The sequence below is a fragment of the Solanum tuberosum genome, unplaced genomic scaffold (assembly GCF_000226075.1).
Source record: "Solanum tuberosum cultivar DM 1-3 516 R44 unplaced genomic scaffold, SolTub_3.0 scf00415, whole genome shotgun sequence".
NCBI classification, from domain to species: Eukaryota; Viridiplantae; Streptophyta; class Magnoliopsida; order Solanales; family Solanaceae; genus Solanum; species Solanum tuberosum.
In genome coordinates, this window is record NW_006239349.1 from 254,343 (window position 1) to 267,932 (window position 13,590).

A 13,590-nucleotide genomic window follows, 5' to 3' on the forward strand; every position below is an offset into this window, starting at 1 on the left:
GGCGGAGGTTGATTACGAACAATACTTAAAAGAGATTCAAATGGTAATTATAAAAGTTGGAGTCTCAAGAGTCTTTTTAAGAATTAAGAATTACCTCATAGCTCTTTCATGTTAGAGAAGTAGAATGGGTGATACGCTTAGTTCATTATTAGTTCAAGAATTGTTCACTGCCAGACATAAGTTAAATGTTGTTACATGTGTCAAGATATGTTTTGAGTCCAAATATTCCAACTTGGAGTCCTTTTTGTCAATTTTATCCAATTTTGCTAACAGCAGTCCATTTTCCATCTTGAATTGCTTAAAATACAGAACGAGTCCCTTATATACTACTTGGCGGTTTATGATGCTCCATTTTGATAATATTATTGATCATGTCCTGCAGATTTCAGAAAAGACATCATAATATCTTTTTTGAAATACGCACTTTTAAGTTGTTTATAATTTGAAGTCTAATCCCCCGCCCCGCCTGATTAGTCATAGAGAAAAGATGCAAAGTTCGAGATTTATTCGATTCTTTTGGAATCAAGTTAGTTCTATCTATTATTTATTAGTATTAGTATTATATTATTACTACTATACATGGTCTCATTTCAAACTCTCTTCAATTTCTTTCTTTCTCAGGCTTGGAAGTGTCCTATCCCTCTTCTGATGAGTGTTTTTTTCATTCTCTTTGCTTATCAGACTTTCAATGTTGGATCTCTCTCTGATTTTTTGTTGATTGCCTGTGATAGTGATAAAAACAATTTCTTTTCTCTCTTTTCCACTTTCACATCTCTATATATCAATTTCTATATGGTACAACAAGAATCAATACATGCCACTCTAAATTTGTTAAGAAATCAATGTCTATTTTTTAATATCATCTTCAATTTCACACATACGCTTACTATTAATTTGACCTTTGGCTTTACAGTGGATGAATTCAAGGACAAATACAAAATATTTTTTATACAATACTGCACCATCGTCTGTTATTCAGTCATTTGAAAAAATCATTTAAGGTTTTAGCAAGAAAGACAAAACTCGCGTTATTACTTTATCATCAAGTCCTTAAAGGTAGTTTGTTGCTTCCATTTGACTACCATTGCATGTTATATATATTTCCTGCAATCGTCTAATAAATCTGTGTCTACTTTTCCAGGTGTCGTCAGAAGGATTTTTCACTATAAGCAGTTTCAGCTTTTCAAAAATTTATGATTCAAAAGGCTTATACCAGAGCTGATCACTTGCCTTCAGCACATACATGGTAATTATTTTATCATCTGAAAGTGAATTATCATTGTCCAACAATAAATTATGATTGCCCTCATAATCCTGAAGATTTTTTTCGGTAGAAGTTTCGTGTTGCTCCTCTCCAAGTTACTTAACTTACTTTAATTTTTGTTACCATCTTAATTTACTTACATTACCGAAGATACCAATAGAAGTCCCTATTCCTTCCTTTGTCCACACTACTCTCCTGCTTTTCTTTTTATGTGCATCCTAACTTACTATAAATGAATTGACATTTTCCCCTATATTCTACTTCATATTTAATTTGTAAAATTGGAAGTTGCTCACGTAATCTGAGTAGATAATAATTTCTTTTGAACCATTACATTTTTTTTAAAGCTCTATTATTTAGTTTATGGATGAAAGTGACATTTAACTCTTTCCATTTGCTTTGTTTTATGGATTCTGAAATGGAGGAAGAGGAGAAAAGGAAATGAAAACTTTTTGAACATGGGCTATAAATTAGGAGTAGTCCTAATTATTTATCTTTGTCAAAACATGTGATGTATTTATGTTGGGCATGATTTGGCGGAGGTTGATTACGAACAATACTTAAAAGAGATTGAAATGGTAATTATAAAAGTTGGAGTCTCAACAGTCTTTTTCAGAATTAAGAATTACCTGATAGCTCTTTCATGTTAGAGAAGTAGAATGGGTGATACGCTTAGTTCATTATTAGTTCAACAATTGTTCACTGCCAGACATAAGTTAAATGTTGTTACATGTGTTAAGATATGTTTTGAGTCCAAATATTCCAACTTGGAGTCCTTTTTGTCAATTTTATCCAATTTTGCTAACAGCAGTCCATTTTCCATCTTGAATTGCTTAAAATACAGCAACGGAATTGTGTATTTATTTAAGGTAGTGTTAGTTGACTTTTAAGGGAACTACTAACTTTCTTGCATCTAAATCTTCTAATTTTACCATCTTTGATCATATAAATATGCAATTTGTGCAAATAGTGAAGTTGATATCTTGATAGAACTTGCCCCCCACTTTTTTTTGATGTGTTTCTTTTTAATAATACGCAGGAACAACAAATAGTAATATTCAGCCACCGGAAAGTAGAGTTGAACAACTGATGTTCCCATGGCACATTGCAATTGCTAGCATACTTTCTTTTTCTTTTCTTTTGATTTTATTTTTGTTTCTAACTTTGTAAATCATCTCATTAACTAAATTATTCATAATTTGAATATGTTGCTTAGTTGCAAATTGTGGCTTATATAGTTGAAATAAGTTCCAGCAATACTCTGTTTACAACAAGCTTACTATGTTGGGCCCGTGCTAAGCACGGGCCATGCCCTTCTAGTATATATATAAAAAACAAAAAGTATTTTTGAAGTGTTTGTCTTTTTATAGAAAAATATGGTAAATCTATCAAGAATATTCTTAATAATTCCAATTGAGATCGATCATTCATTACGAGAAAAAAATCAATATCTACTCACTCTTTTATAGAAGATAAAAGTTTTATTAATGTGCTTCATAATCATAGTTTTTTTTATTTGAATCCAAAATTACATAATTAGTTAGAGTTACCATAAAGTAGAAAACTTTATTTTTCATCTCTTCATAATTTTCCACCTCTTACTCCTTGCCTAACTCTTTAGACAAAGAATCTACTAAATTTTATAGCCAAACAAAGCCCACCAAGTTGGACTAGGTAACCCTTCTTCAAATCACAGCCATTAATTCATCAATCAAGTGTCCAAGAAAATTAGAAGATGAGCCATTTTCCTTCCAAACATCCTTGCATTTCTCACTCATTTTCTTAAACTTTTGTCTCACCTCACCATCACCATCCATTATTTTCTTAACCCCTTTTGCCACTTCCTCTGATGAAACCAATGTTGTGCCATCTCTATAATCCATTGTGATTTCCACAGCCAAATCCAACTCTTTCACCAACTCAAATGCATTCAAGTGTTGCTCTGCATATATTGGCCAAGTACCAATTGGCACTCCATAATATAAACTTTCAAGAATCGAATTCCAACCACAGTGTGACACAAATCCTCCAATAGCCTTATGGGCCAAGATTGTAACTTGTGGGACCAACCCACACACTAGCCCTTTCCCCTTTGTTGATTCTAAAAACCCATTAGGTAAAATTTCCTCTAAGTTTGTATAATCATTTGGAAGTTCTCTTTTATCCTTTGGTGCTTCTCTAATTGCCCACAAAAAAGGGTGTCCTGCTTTCTCCAAACCTTTTGCTATTTCTTTCACTTGTGAATCTTTAAGACTTCCCATACTTCCAAAACTCAAGAAAATTACTGATGATGGTTCTTGATTATCAAGCCATTTCATGACATTTTCATGACCCCAAGAATCTTGATGCCATTGAGCTGGTCCATTATGATCCACTACTGGTCCAATTGGATAAATTGGTGGTACAACATGACTAGTAGTATGTACTAATGAGTTTAAGCAAAAAGGTTCAAGTTCTTGAAATGTGTTGACAATAATACCCTTTGTTTCTTTGTACCTTTTTGCATGATGTAGGAACCAAGAGTAACCATCTATATGTCTTTTTAGCATGAATGAAGGGAAACATTTAATAGGGACAGGATTGGAAAAGCCAAGAATGTTGAAATCATTGGCTGAATCTTTGTACTCAATATTAGTACTAACTTGAGCATCTAAAATTGGGAGATGTAACATGAAGCTCAAGAAAGTAGCAGGGGAAGCAAAGTAAAGATAACATGGAATGTTTAGTTCCTTAGCAACATCAATAAAAGATGTACAAAACATGTCAATAAAGAATCCAACAACTTGCCCTGAGTCCAAGTCTGAGTCTGAAATAAGGTCAATAAGTGCATTTTTGACTTGTAACGTGTGATTTTGAATTAATAGTGATAAAAAACCTATAGTTGCCTCAAATTGATCGAGGGACGGTGGATCTGCCACGGGGAGGGAGAGGAAATGGATGTTTCCGGTGGCGTTGGTGGTGGTGGTGGTGGTGAGAGAGTCAATATATGATTGGACAAGTGGTCTTTGAGGGATGTTAATTAAGAGTATGGTGGCTGAAAAGTTTTTGTTTTTTTGAGTGAAGAGTTTAGCAAACTCAATAATTGGAACAATGTTGCCAAGTGCTGGTGTTGAAATGAACACTACCTTTGCTCTTTTCATGGTTGGTTTAGGATTTGGCTTGAAGTAATTGGAGATAAGGAGGTCACTATATAAAGTACTCCTTTGTCTTTTTTTTCTTTTTTTCTCTTTTTTAATTGGTGGAATCGTTTATATTCAAAGTAGTAGTATTTTTTTATTTGAACTTGTTAGTTTACTATAAAAAGAATTATAAATTTATAATAATAAACATGTGAGTTCATTAGGTAGGTCATTCTATAAATTCTCTTTTTTAATTGGGTAGTAGGTGGTAGTAGATAGCAAAGTGCCAAAGGCTTTCGTCTGGTCAAATAAATTTCATTTATATATTTGAACTTACAATCTGTTTCAATTAAATACATGAACATAATAAAGTGTTTCTATTAGATATATATTTTTAATTTAAGTTTTGAATTTTATTTTTTTATATGCAAGCATCTATTATATAGTTAAGTTAACCACTATAAATATGTCATTTCCTATAATTATATACATCAATCTCGATCAAAACAAGTTTGAGGTTTTACGACTGATTAAAGCTAAATTGTATAATTAAAGGTGACATTTTTAAATGATTAGCTTATTTATGTAATCTGCACTTCTTCAGAACACATGCAAAAGATTTTCAAAAATCTAAATTAAAAATGTACGAGATAGTTAGGTGATCAAATGGAACAAACGGTGATCCAAATGTCTACAAAAGTCTAATATGTTGTTCACCCCAAAGTCATATTTACACTCTCTTTTTTTCAGACTATGGACAAAATTTAAATAATGGTCTAAAAGGGACATTTGCGTAAATCAGCTAATGGTTAGCAGAAATAAACATATTGGGCTTTATAATTTTTGACCCAAATTGTAGTAGTCCAATAAGCCCAATCCCAACTTCTTCATCTATCCAGCTTTATCGAGAGCAAAAATCTTCAGAACACTAAACCCTGCAGCAAAAATCAGGGTTTTAGCGAGAAAAGAAACTCACAAATTTCAATCAATGGGGACGAAGAACAAAGGTATATATTTTTTTTAAGTTTTTCTTTCAACGCACTTTCCTGTTTTACATCCTGTTTTATGCTATTTTTTTTTTGGTTGGGCATGTCAGAATCGAAGAAATTGAGCAAAAAATCTTCGACGGTTGAAGAAAATACAGATGAAATGATGTCCAAGTCATCTTCAGAGCAAAATGTGGGAGGACATGCGGATCAATTGAAAAGACTCCAAGAAAAGGTGATAATTTTGTCGACATGTCTATGAGTTCTTTGCTTTCTTTTTGTGCTTTCAGTTCTGTATTTTAGTACTTTCTTTTTGAATGATTTTACTTTTTATGTAAGTTCTGAAAAAACTTGAGGAATACAAAAACATGAGCAGCCAAACTTTTTGATATGCGTCAGAAGCAGCAAACCGAGTTGCTTACTGTCATTGCCTTTGTTTTCTTTGTAAGAACCAATTTTGTCTGTCTGTTATTGATTTATTATTTGATCAAATAAAATTTCATTTAGAATCCCAACACCATTTCCTTCAAATGCCAATAAAATGATTCAAAGATGTAGCTTGATAGATTTACTCACAGAGTTTAAGGTCATTCATCTACAACTCATTCCTATATTTAGCCTGCTTGCATCATTGAACAACGTAATCCATCTGCTACACATTTTGATATTGTCAGTGCAAGTGTAGTGTGGTGCAAATATTCATTCCATAATTTTTTGTACTGATTACTGATAAATCTATTTAACCAGCATATGCCACATTTTTTTTCTGTAGGATCCCGAGTTCTATCAATTCTTGCAAGAGCATGACAAGGATCTCCTAGAGTTTGATGATGAGGATACTGATGTAAGTCTTTACAATATCTTCCCTTCTCATTGTTCTCATGGTATGTGAAATGTTTGTAGAATCTTATTCCAATTTTGTGAAGGATGATGACGAGACTGAAATGGATGGTGAGGAAATCGAAGATGATGAAGCTGACACTGAACAACTTGTTCATGCAGATGGAAAGGAGGTCAAGTCATCCACAAATGTCATCACTACTGCAATGGTGGATGCTTGGTGTAGTTCAATTCATGAAAACAGGAGTTCGGGGGCTATTAGGTCTCTCATGAGAGCTTTCCGCACAGCTTGTCATTATGGCGATGATACTGGTGAAGATGCTAAGTCAAAGTGGAGTACTATGTCTAGCTCTGTGTTCAACAAGATAATGTTATTTGTTCTAAAAGAAATGGATGGAATTCTTCGTGGCCTGTTGAAGTTGCCAACTTCTGGTGGGAAGAAGGAGATGATAAAGGATATGTCTAAAACTAAACGATGGAAGAGCAACAACCACTTGGTCAAATCATATCTTGGGAATGCGCTACATGTTCTAAATCAGATGACTGATACAGAAATGATATCATTTACATTACGAAGACTCAGATTTTCATCTGTATTTTTGGCTGCTTTTCCAGTTCTTTTAAGGAAATATATAAAGGTATGGGATTGAGTGATCTAATACTTACAATTCACATAACTCTTTTCTTGTACAAAGGAATGATTAATCTAGAACAACAGTTTTCTTCTGCTATAATATAACTTTATTTGCAAGAAATTTGCATGTTTCATCCTTTCTCCTTCTCTTTTTGGGCAGGGGTGAGTAGGTAAGGCTATATGCTGTTTCGAGGCTTCAGCTATTATCAAAAGCTAATTATCTTCAATTTGTCATTGGGGTCTTTTAAGTGTTTTCTATATCAGTGCTATAAAATTTATATCTGACAGTTGAATGACATGGCATTTGGTCCTTGATCACTTCAAACTACGCACACTGCTTATTTCCTACTATCACAAACAAAGTAAATTCATTAAATTAAGATCCATAAGAATTAAGTTTAAAAATAATTGCGAAGCACTCTTGGTTTAGACTTCTCTGTTTTTCAGAATTCATGAGTCACATGGGTCTTTTGTTCTCTGCATGGGGTATTCTTCACACTGTCTAAAAGAATCAGGCTTAAGCATAATTTGACTTTTCAGGTTCTTCTTCATTTCTGGGGTACAGGCGGAGGTGCACTACCAGTTGTCTCTTTTTTGTTTCTAAGGGATCTGTGTATACAGCTTGGCTCTGATTGCATTGACGAGTGCTTTAGAGGGATGTATAAAGCTTATTTATTGAACTGCCAATTCATGAATGCGTCAAAGCTGCAGCATATTCAATTTCTTGGTAATTGTTTCGTTGAACTCCTTAGGGTGGATCTTCCCAATGCGTACCAGCATGCCTTTGTTTTCATTCGGCAGTTGGCAATGATTTTACGGGATGCGCAAAGTAGTACTAAGACAAAGGTTTGTTATTTTGTTACTGATAACTTGTCTTCTTTCCGACTTTTTGTTACCAACCACTGATATATGCTTATTCTATAAATCTTTTGGGAGTAAAACTTAAAAGGGTATCTTGTGTAGCAGTTTTTTTTCTTTTTTTAATAACTTTAGATGAAGAATACTCTGGCTTAAGAGATCCAACATACATGTTAGCTTAATTCATATTTTCACGTTTGAAAAGATGCTCAAAGAGTATCAAGTGGCTTCAGCATTTTACATTACTGGTAGTATCTTATCCTATTGAAAGTTATCCTTGCCTTTTAGTGGCCACTAATTATTGTTCTCCCTTTATCTAATCTTTCCTAGAAATCGTCTCAAAAGGCTAATCAATCATCCAAGGAAGCACACAATACCAAGGGCAAGGTACTTTGACTCTTAACTTGTCGCCTTTTTTTTAATTTTGGATTATGGTTACCAAAATGTGATTTTTTTTCCTTTCTCTCTTTTAGTTAACTAAATTCTGGTAGAATATTCTGCTTTTAAGAGTTGAGAAAATGCATTTTAGCCTTCATTTGTAATTTTCAAGAGACAGTAGCTTAGAGTGTCAAGTTGATCATAAAGTGACAGTGTGTTATGTTGCTTCAGTATTATGCGCATGTTGTATTTCTTTTCATCGTTATGTTATTTCTTTTCATCGTTATATTTGCCTTTTAAGGGATCCAATCACAGTTTCTTCGTTTTCAATTCTTCTCAGGAATCATTTCTGAAGGTTTACCAGTGGAAGTATATACATTGTCTTGAGCTTTGGACTGCAGCTATCTGTGCATACAGTTCAGAACCTGAGTTTAGGCCCCTAGCTTATCCGCTGACGCAAATAATTTCTGGAGCAGCTCGTTTGGTTCCAACTGCTCGCTATTTTCCCCTTAGATTGCGATGCATCAAAATGCTCAACAGAATTGCTGCATCCACCAATTCTTTTGTTCCTGTTTCCCCACTCCTCTTAGACATGTTGGAAATAAAAGAATTGCATAGGCCTCCAACAGGGGGAGTTGGAAAAGCCATAGATTTCCGTACTGTTTTAAGGGTACTTCCAGAATGCCTATCTACTTGCTTTAGTTTAATAGTGTACTGCTTTATAAGAACTTGTCTTAGCTGTCTGAATCTATATTTGATGTATCAGGTTAGCAAGCTTACGTTGAAAACGAGAGCATTTCAGGAAGCATGTGTGTTTTCTGTGGTTGAGGAACTTGCTGAGCATCTTGCTCAATGGAGCTACTCAGTTGGTTTCTTTGAGCTCTCTTCTGTTCCTGTTGTTAGGTTACGCAACTTCTGCAAGTCCACCAATGTCGATAGATTCCGTCGTGAAATAAAGCAAATTATTCGCGAGGTATGTTTGTTGGGTACTTGATTCTATTTGGTGATATGACTGGATTATTTTCTCAAGTCACATGTTTGCATTAATAACTTTGCATAGTTTTCTGAGTTCAAAAGATCTTCTGTAGTATCGATTCTGGGATATCTAACTTTGCAATCTTTAGTCTCTATTATGGGCTATTTGTTAGCTGGCACCAATTGTTTCTTCTGAAATGAAGCCTTTGTTATAAGTTCCTGAAGTTGACTTGGTAAATCTACAGATTGAAGCCAATTCGGAGTACACAAATAAGAAGCGCATGACAGTTTCATTTCTGCCTAATGACCCAGCGGCAGCATCTTTTCTTGAGGTTTGAACATCCTGATGTTTATCTTTCCCATTTACCAGTAAAATTCCTGTAAATCACCTTTCATTTTTCAACCAACCTATACTTGTTATCTTCTTTTGTTAGTAAGGAACACATTGAAAGCTTTGTCCACTTGTCAAAGCATCCTTCTGATGAAGACGAATAGGTTGGGGTGTTATAGAGATTTGTGTGTCTAGGATTAATCCATGTCATCATCTTTCATGATTTGGCTCCCTTGAAACAATTCTGACCTTCATATTCATCCTTAGGATGATAAGAATGCAGGGGTGAGTCCTCTTTCAAAATATGTTGCTAGTCTCCGACAGAGAGCACAACAGAGAAGTGATTCATTAAAGGAATCCAGGTTTCACAATACTCTATTTTTCTTAGGATCTTTATCCGGAGACGATCTTTCTGTTGATCATAAAGTAATGAACTTGTTTATCTGCAGTATACTCGTTGGCCAAGATTCATCTGCCTTCGGGAGTAAGATAACTGAAAGTGATGAAGATGATGATGGTGAAGATAGCAAAGGTGATGCTGTCTTCAGTTCTTCTTGGCTACCTGCAGGCACTCCCAAGTATGTTCACATTCTTCTTCACCACTTACCTATCCCCACCACCTATAACCCCCCTCCTCAAGAGGAAAAGAACCCTTGAGACCTGACGGGCGGATCAACAAGCTGTCTTTCTTTTGTTGGTGTATATGAATGTATTTGTCCGGTATGATGCCTTGCAGGGATGAGGAGTCTACAGAGGAGAAACAACAGAAAAAGAAGAGAAGGAAGGATCAGCAAGATGAAACTGCCTTTGACGAAGACATTGTAGAGGATTTTATTCTCAGTTCTGATGATGAGGAGGGTTCCTTGAGTGACGCCCCCTCTGATGAAGAAGCCAGCATAAAACAAAAGCCATCTAAAGCGCCTTCAAAGAAGAAAGGGAAAACTCATCGGAGGAAGAACAAGAAAAGGAAGCAATCCAATCAAGTAGCATCTGCTGTCTGATGATTCTTGTACGAGGAACAAGAACAGTGTAGCATGAGCCAGTTTGTCCAGTGTAAGCTCTAAGCAAAAAATATTATACTGTACAAGTTAGCTATCATTTTTGTTTTCCTTTATCCTAAAAAAAATTTCGTGCCGTATAGGGCAGACTACTCATAACAATTCATATATAACTAATCCCAACTAGTTGGGGATTGAGATGTAATTCATTGATCGATCTATTTCTTTTTGGCACTTATAGAGGTCGTTCCTCTCCCGGTTCTTTTGATATACCCCTCTGATCACAACTCGAGTTATGTGCACTCTCAAAGTTGGAGTGTGTACTTGCTAGATGAGGGTTAGTTTGAGTGTCTGTTTATGTATTATGTCTTTTGTTTAGCTTACTGCTTGAGTTACGTTTCAAGTTACAAGAAAATTTCAAATTTCAGAAAAAGAAACCTTCGAAAAACTTGTTTTGTTCACAAATTCATTTTTTTTTTCATTGTGAAACGCAAAAGTAATTAGTAATTTTTTTTTCCTTTCAATACATATATTACAACATACCTAGTGAAAGTTTAAAAGTAGGGTTTTAGAATGGTAGAGTTTATGTAGATTTTAACCTTAGCATCCAATTGCATGTAGTTGATTTTGTTCTCACTCTTAAAGACTATGAAATGAACAAGTTTTACTTCTATTTTCAAACTTTTAATTATTTCCAGAAAAGAACTAACTAATCGACCACGAGCTAATTTTCATTTAATAACTTTGAAATTAACTTTCTTATAGCAAATGAGGTTATTGTATTCCACGTGGCAAAAAAATGATTTAGAATCAGTTCAAAACGAGGGATCCTAACAATTTTAACTTGTATAATAAACTAATTATTTATCGATTATCCATTGTATACTTGGTTAAAATTAGCAAAAAATTGTGTAAAAATTACTACTTACTTTTTTTCTCTACAGCTGAGAAAATTCACTTTTAATATATTATTATTGTTTCCGTCGTCATTATACGCACACTCACAGTTATATTAACCAAAAAATATGTCGAATACTCTATGATGCTAAGAAAATCATCGTTAAATTGACAATATAAAGATATTCTTCTTGTTTTAAGTATTAGGGTTTTCTACTTTGTACTAGTTTTCAAAAGAAGTAAAAAAAGATACCCAAGTAAACTATATATAAGCACAAATCAATGTAAAAACTCATATTAATAAGTCAACCAACAGTAGTAGAGTACAAATTAAACTTCATACTAAACACATACTAATATAAAAACACTAGTTAATTACCAGATAATTAAACACTAAAATACAATTAATTAACCACCAAATTAAACTATTCATAGTACTAGTACTACTGATACCCCACTTGTAAACAGTTTAACTATCAGTTGAATGACTGAAAGGGTAATGTCAACTGATCAAGAAGTGCACCAATAGGTGCAGCAAGTCTAGGGTCATAACCAAATCCATGCAACTCTCTTCCTCCAACACCAAATTCTCCACAATAATTATTACTACTACCACCACCATAGTCCAAATTATTATTATTATTTCCCAAAAATGGACAAGGAGGAATCCAAATCCATCTCTTCTTACAAAAATCAAACAACAATGCCTTATCTGAATTATTCTTAATCATTATCACCACATACTCACCATGTCCAACACAATTAAACCCTTGTCCATTTTCCACTTCAGCAAATTGCACATACAATTGTTGTGGCATTCTTTCTATTTCCAACCACATTGTCCCACAATCTTGCAATGCCCAAAGCCTTAAACTCCTTGGCACATTGAGTTTACTCTTTTCAACTGCTGCAACTAAAACAACCTTACCATTCCCTTCTACAAGGCTCGGTGAGCGTAGAAATCGTCGCATCGGGGCTTGAATCTTGCACCAGTTGTTAGTCCCTATATCATAAGAAAGCACACTAAAAGGACTAAAATTCATGCAATAAAATCTCCCCTGTACATGCACCATTTTGCCTGATTCAAAACTGCATAATCTTGGAAGTGAAGAAGTTGTACCCCATATTGAGTAAAATCCATTACCATCAATATGAAATGACTCTGTAGTTAAGTTTTTAACAGCATAAGGAGAAATCAAGTCATCTCCAGCTACAGCTAAATCAATAGATGTGTTAGTTATAGTTAAACCAATAGAAGGAAAAAGCCTAGGCCTTAAAGTTGGAGGCAGGGGAATTATGGATCCTACAAGTGGATTACATAAAAGAATGTTTTTTGATCCAGATTCATCTGAAACAAAGCAAATCAATCCACCAGAAGATGAAACAGGAGAAAACCCTTGTGGGATTAAAGCAAAAGAAAGCCTATACCAAGAAAGATTATCAGGATCAAACAAGTACCCTTCAACAGAACAAATTCCTGAATTAGTACTACTACTATTCATCATGTTCTTGTAAATGTTGTTTCTTGGTACTTTTTGTTTAAAGAAAATGAACCAGTTTCTCTTAGGTGAAACTTGTAGGTACAATTCAAGAAAATGAGTAGAGTAAATAAGTCCATAGAATCTCTTACAAACAGCTCTAGCTCTAAAGAAAGCAGGTGGTGGAAGAAAAGCAATGATTCTATCAATAAGCCTATGTGGAAGTCTACTCCAAATTCTACTATCCATCCAAGTGTTGATCATTCCATTAATTGATGATGAATTTGGAGTTACAAGAAAATTGGTTGTTGGTGTTGGGATAGGAAAAGCATAGGGAAAGTGAAAGCTAATAGGGGCATGATGAAAAGCTTCCATTTTTAGAGTATAATTGGAGATAATACTAAAAGGGATTTGAGTTTTGCCTTCAAGTTTGGAGCTAGGAGAGTGTAAAAAGGAAAGTTAAGGTTATTTTTTAGATGGTTTCTCTTTTATGTTTCTCAAATTCAGTGGACATGTGAGTAAAAGAGGTGGAGTTTCACTAAAGAGGAAGAAAATGAGGAAAGAGATATGAATGTTTGGCAGAAAACTAAGCAAAACTAGAAGGGAAAGTCTCTTTTATGGCTTCTCTCTTTGTCTTTTGGATTCTTGGTTTGTTTTAGGAGATGGGAACAAGTGTTTATATAGGAATTTGGCAGCCTTTGTTTTTCATTTATTTTTTTGGTGGTGGAGTTAAAAGTGAAGTGATGGATAAATGTATCATTTCAGTGTTTTCTTGTCAAGGCCGAGGAAGGAAGGACAATCCACAGACTGTAGTTCAACAGACAAGCAGACA

The 13,590-nt window shown here is 34.3% G+C and overlaps 3 protein-coding genes and 1 long non-coding RNA gene across 4 annotated transcripts; 2 read left to right on the forward strand and 2 right to left on the reverse strand.

Moving 5' to 3' along the window:
- Positions 1–317: 317 nt before the first annotated feature.
- On the forward strand, positions 318–2,521 carry LOC102599240 (uncharacterized). Its single transcript, XR_368564.2, has 3 exons — positions 318–1,056; positions 1,142–1,246; positions 2,304–2,521. It is a non-coding gene; the product is annotated as an uncharacterized lncRNA (long non-coding RNA).
- Positions 2,522–2,725: 204 nt separating this feature from the next.
- Positions 2,726–4,456, reverse strand: LOC102599449 (anthocyanidin 3-O-glucosyltransferase 2-like). Its single transcript, XM_006363125.1, has one exon. It carries the CDS (start codon positions 4,402–4,404, stop codon positions 2,950–2,952), a length of 1,455 nt encoding a protein of 484 aa, XP_006363187.1. The 5' UTR covers positions 4,405–4,456; the 3' UTR covers positions 2,726–2,949.
- Positions 4,457–5,282: 826 nt separating this feature from the next.
- LOC102599776 (nucleolar complex protein 2 homolog) lies at positions 5,283–10,651 on the forward strand. The gene is made up of 12 exons (XM_006363126.2): positions 5,283–5,390; positions 5,480–5,604; positions 6,142–6,213; positions 6,296–6,847; positions 7,384–7,689; positions 8,032–8,088; positions 8,420–8,749; positions 8,846–9,052; positions 9,300–9,386; positions 9,653–9,747; positions 9,835–9,963; positions 10,122–10,651. The coding sequence occupies exons 1-12, from the start codon at positions 5,372–5,374 to the stop codon at positions 10,384–10,386; spliced, it is 2,244 nt and encodes a 747-aa protein (XP_006363188.1). The 5' UTR covers positions 5,283–5,371; the 3' UTR covers positions 10,387–10,651.
- Positions 10,652–11,756: 1,105 nt separating this feature from the next.
- Positions 11,757–13,348, reverse strand: LOC102600108 (protein UNUSUAL FLORAL ORGANS). The gene has a single exon (XM_006363127.2). It carries the CDS (start codon positions 13,131–13,133, stop codon positions 11,757–11,759), a length of 1,377 nt encoding a protein of 458 aa, XP_006363189.1. The 5' UTR covers positions 13,134–13,348.
- Positions 13,349–13,590: the final 242 nt, after the last annotated feature.

Bases quoted from the DNA above. Each gene is read 5' to 3' on its own strand.
- LOC102599776 (XM_006363126.2), top strand. The intron at 9,053-9,299 runs GTATGTTTGTTG...GTAAATCTACAG, and splicing joins TAAAGCAAATTATTCGCGAG to ATTGAAGCCAATTCGGAGTA. The intron at 9,748-9,834 runs GTTTCACAATAC...GTTTATCTGCAG, and splicing joins GATTCATTAAAGGAATCCAG to TATACTCGTTGGCCAAGATT.
- LOC102600108 (XM_006363127.2), bottom strand. From the start codon at position 13,133: ATGGAAGCTTTTCATCATGCCCCTATTAGCTTTCACTTTCCCTATGCT.
- LOC102599449 (XM_006363125.1), bottom strand. From the start codon at position 4,404: ATGAAAAGAGCAAAGGTAGTGTTCATTTCAACACCAGCACTTGGCAAC.